This window comes from Rhinolophus sinicus, chromosome 14, assembly GCF_057876585.1.
Source record: "Rhinolophus sinicus isolate RSI-liver-muscle chromosome 14, RSI-T2T, whole genome shotgun sequence".
Taxonomy (NCBI): Eukaryota; Metazoa; Chordata; class Mammalia; order Chiroptera; family Rhinolophidae; genus Rhinolophus; species Rhinolophus sinicus.
The window spans coordinates 78,815,871-78,820,281 of record NC_142514.1 but is presented as its reverse complement, the minus strand read 5'-3'; the positions used below and the strand labels follow the sequence as shown (position 1 = coordinate 78,820,281).

General features: G+C 42.3%; 1 protein-coding gene across 1 annotated transcript; it reads right to left on the bottom strand.

The window, feature by feature from the left end:
- Positions 1–781: 781 nt before the first annotated feature.
- LOC141572140 (inhibitor of growth protein 1) lies at positions 782–1,983 on the bottom strand. The gene has a single exon (XM_074335178.2). It carries the CDS (start codon positions 1,882–1,884, stop codon positions 1,042–1,044), a length of 843 nt encoding a protein of 280 aa, XP_074191279.2. The 5' UTR covers positions 1,885–1,983; the 3' UTR covers positions 782–1,041.
- Between the last annotated feature and the right edge of the window lie 2,428 nt (positions 1,984–4,411).

Below are 4,411 nucleotides of genomic sequence, written 5' to 3'. Positions count from 1 at the left end.
TTTACAGAATAGTTTGAAAAAAATAGATATTAATTCGTCTTTTGAATTTTTGGTAAAATTCACTTGTGAAGCCATCTGGTCCAGCACTTTTGTTTGTTGGGAACTTGATTACTGATTCGATTTTCTTAGTAGTAATCCCTCAGTTCAGATTTTCTGTTTTTCCTTGATTCAGGCTTGGAAAATGTTATGCTTCTAGGAATTTATCCATTTCTTTCTTATTGTCCAGTTAGTTAGAATATAATTTCTTATTGTATATTCTGAAAATTGTTTGTATTTCTGCGCAGTCTGTTGTAACTTCCCCTCTTTCGTTTGTACTTTTACTTATTTGGGTCCTTTCTATTTTTCTTGATGGATCTGGTTAAAGATTTATCAATTTTGTTTCTCTTCAAAGAACCAGCTCTTGGTTTCATTGATCTTTTTTATTGTTTTCTCGCCTCTATTTTGTTTATTTCCTCTCTGATCTTTATTATTTCCTTCCTTCTACTCACTTTGGACTTTGTTTGCTGTTCCTATTCCAGTTCCCATAGATGTAAAGTTAGATTCTTTATTTGAGATTTTTCTTGTTTCTTGAGGTAAGCCTTCGTGGCTACAGTTGGCCCTCTTAGGTCTGCTTTTGCTGGGTCCCACAGATTTTTGTCAGTGTCCTTTCATTTTCATTTGTCTTAAGGTATATTTTGATTTCTTCCTTGTTCTCATTGTTAACCTCTTCATTGTTTAGTAGCATGTTATTCCTTGTGTTTGTGTATTTTTCACTGTTTTACTTTTGGAATTAATTTCTTTTTTTTCTCTCTCTTTTTTTTTAAATTCAAACCTATATTTGTAATTTCTAAAATGTTGTTGATCCACAGACCACTTTCTTATTACACATGTACCAATGAAAACAAAAGGCAAAGAGAATCACTGCCATCCCTACAAAAGAAATGGCTCCTTTTCTAACATTCTTTAAAAATATACATTGTACAGTCCTCATGCCTCACCAAAGGTGGTGATGTAATAAATACACTGGCTTAGTTCTCCTCACTGTTCAGCGAGGTCCACCAACTACCTGTTATAAGCCCTCTCCTTTTTGGATTTCTCCAGGGCTTTGTCCATGGTTTTCTCATTCTCCCCTTGACATTTGGGACAGTACCACTTGCCCTTTGGTTTCTGATTCAGTCCTACACAGGAGAAGTGGAACCACTCGATTGGGCACTCATCATTGTCACAGCCGATCATTTCTCCATAGGAGACCTGATTGCACAGACAGTACGTTGGCTCCTTTGGGTCGATGGGAAGGTCTGCGGGAGATGCTTCCCTCTCTGCTTTGGCCTTGGAGCGTTTCTTCTTCTTAGAGGCCTTTGCTTTCTTTTCCTTAGGCGTTCCTGAGGTGATGTCATCGTGGTCGTGATTATTATTAGCTGCATTCTCCCGATTTTCGTTGTTGCGCTGCCGCCGGGACCTCTTGTTATTGGGTTTTTCTGCCTGCGTGATTGTCTCATTCTTGGAATTATCCTGGCCAGCTTTGCCACTGTGGCCAGTGGTATCATTGACCTCTTGATGTGCCTCAAAGAGTTCCACGTGACTGTCCACCTGCCTGGTCCGGTTCTCCACCAACTCTACCATCTGACTCACAATCTGGATCTTCTCATCGCCCAGCTCCTGGCTCCGAATCAGGGCTCTCTGAATGCAGTGCAACACTCTCCTCTTCTGGGTGCCATCCGTCTCACGTTTAAATTTCTCGTAATACTCATCCAGTTCCTTCAGGATTTCTTGGTATTTCGTGTCGATCTCCCGCATTAGCGAGACGTTTCTCTGTAGGTCGAAAGGCAGAGACTCAATGGAGTCCAGGTAGTCTTCCACATAGTTCACCAGGTGGATCTGCTCCCCGTTGGCAGGGCTCAACATGGTTCATCAAGGTCCCCGGCAACTCGGCGCGGCTTTCCGCTTCCTCCAGCCCCCGCCCCCTCGGAGCCCAGCGCTGCAAAATGCAAAGCTCCCGCCCGCCGGCGCCCCCTCTCCGGCCAGCCCCGCGCCGCTACATCTGCGAGCCTCACCGCCTGGGCCCCGGGACCGGGCGCTGGCGGGCCGGGCCAGCGCTCGGCGGCCTTGGGCGCGGGCCGGACGCGCGGGCGCGCACCCCGGCGCAGGGGCCAGGCCGGGGCCTAGCGAGCGCGGGAAGGGACGCGCGCCGCCAGCCGCGCCGCACTTGTCCAACGTGGAAAACCTAAATCTGGAATTAACTTCTAGTTTCATACCACTGTGGTCAGAGAAGTCACTTGATATGATTTCAATTGTTTTGAAATATTGAAACTTATTTTGTGGTCTATCTTGAAAAATGTTCCATGTGCACCTGAAAAGAATGTATATTCTACTGCTTTGGGATAAAATACTCTAAAAATATCAAGTAAATCCATCTGGTCTAGTGTGTCATTTAGAGATGCTGTTTTCTTGTTGATTTTCTGTCTCAGAGATCTGTCCATCGGTGACAATGTGGTGTTCAAGTCCCCTATTCTGATTGTATTACTGTCTATGTCTACCTTTATGCTGGTCAATATGTGTTTTAAATATTTAGGTGCTCTTATGTAGGGTGCATAGATGTTCACTAGGTTTATGTCCCCTTATTGGATTGATTCCTTTATCATTAGGTAATGTTCTTCATTGTCTTTTATTACAACCTTTGTTTTAAAGTCTATCTTGTCTGAAATAAATATCTTTACCCCAGCTGTTTTTCCATTTTCACTCATGTGGAATATCTTTTTCCTTCCCTTTACTTTCAGTTTATTGTGTCTTTTGATCTGAGGTTGGTCTATTGTAGACAGCATATGTAAGGGTCTTGTTTTCTTATCCATTTACTTCCCTCTATTTTTTAATTGATTTATTTACCATTTATATTTAAAGTGATCATTGATAGTGACATAGATTGCCATTTTATGATTTATAATTTTGATCTTTACTTTGTTTGTTTCTCCTTCTCCTTCTCCTTCTCCTTCTCCTTCTCCTTCTCCTTCTCCTTCTCCTTCTCCTTCTCCTTCTCCTTCTCCTTCTCCTTCTCCTTCTCCTTCTCCTTCTCCTTCTCCTTCTCCTTCTCCTTCTCCTTCTCCTTCTCCTTCTCCTTCTCCTTCTCCTTCTTTCTTGAAGTCTCTTTAACATTTGTAATACTGGTGTAGTGGTAATGAATTCCTTTAGCTTTTTCTTGTCTGGCAAGCTCTATATCTCTACGTTAATTTTGAATGATAGCTTTCTGTGTAGTCTTGGTTGTAGATCCTTGCTTCTCATCAGTTTGAACATTTCCTGCTGTTCCCTTCTGGTCAGCAATTTTTTGTTGAGAAATTAGCTGACAGTCTTATGGGGGTTCCCTTGGAGGAAACTAGTTGCCTTTTCTTGCTGGTTTTAGGATTCTTTCCTTGTGTTTAAACTTTTCCATTTAAATTATAATGTGTTTTGGTGGGCATGTTTGGTTTCATCTTGTGTGGTACTGACTCCACTTCCTAGCCTTGCATGTCTCTTTCCTTCTCCAGGTTAGGGAAGTTTTCCATCATTATTTCTTCAAATAGGTTCTTGATGTCTTGCTCCCTCTCTTTTCCTGGTACTCCTATGATATCAATGTTGTTATGCTGAATGTTGTCCCAGATGCCCCATAAGCTATCTTAGTTTTTAACATTCTTTATTCATTTTGTTGTTCTGATTGCGTCTTTTCTGCTACCTTGTCTTCTACATCGCTGATTCAATCCTCTGCTTCCTCAAATCTGCTACTGATTCCTTCTAGTGTTTTTGTTGTTGTTGTTCATATCTATTATTGTATTATTTCAGACTGTCCTTCTTTATACTTATCTTCTTTGTTGAAGTTCTCACTGAAGCATTCTTATAACCTGTGTTTTAAACTCTTTTTCTGGTCGGTGTTGTCTCCATTTCATTTAGTTCTGCTTCTAGAGCTTCCTCCTGTTCTTTTATTTGGGACATTTTTCTTTGTTTCCTAATTCTGGCTTCCTTTCTGTGTTTGCTTCTATGTCCTGTATCTCAGTCTTTGTAAGGTCGTCTTATGTAGGTGTTTCAAGTTGTCCAGTGGTGCAGTCTACCTGATCACCTGTGCATGTGTTACAGGAGTGTCCCTTGTGTATTGTGTGTATTCTCTTGTTTCAGTTGAGCCTTGAGTGCTTTTGGCACATCAGGGGTTGGGATTGACTCTCAGCTGACTGGCTGTGAGGATTGGCTACACCAACAGTGTATGAGCTATGGTGTGAAGGCTGATTAGACCAAGCAGGCCCTTGTGCTCATTGAGACCACTATTTGGGTGTCCCACTTGTGGGGCTAAGCGAGTTGTGTTCTAGTGTGTTCTGAGGCCAGCCTCTGGGTGTGTTGTTTCTGGTGCCTCTTACGAGGGACTCTCATGCAGGCCAATTTTAGTCTGCCTGAGATGGGCCTGGGGCTACCT

Bases quoted from the DNA above. Each gene is read 5' to 3' on its own strand.
- LOC141572140 (XM_074335178.2), bottom strand. From the start codon at position 1,884: ATGTTGAGCCCTGCCAACGGGGAGCAGATCCACCTGGTGAACTATGTG.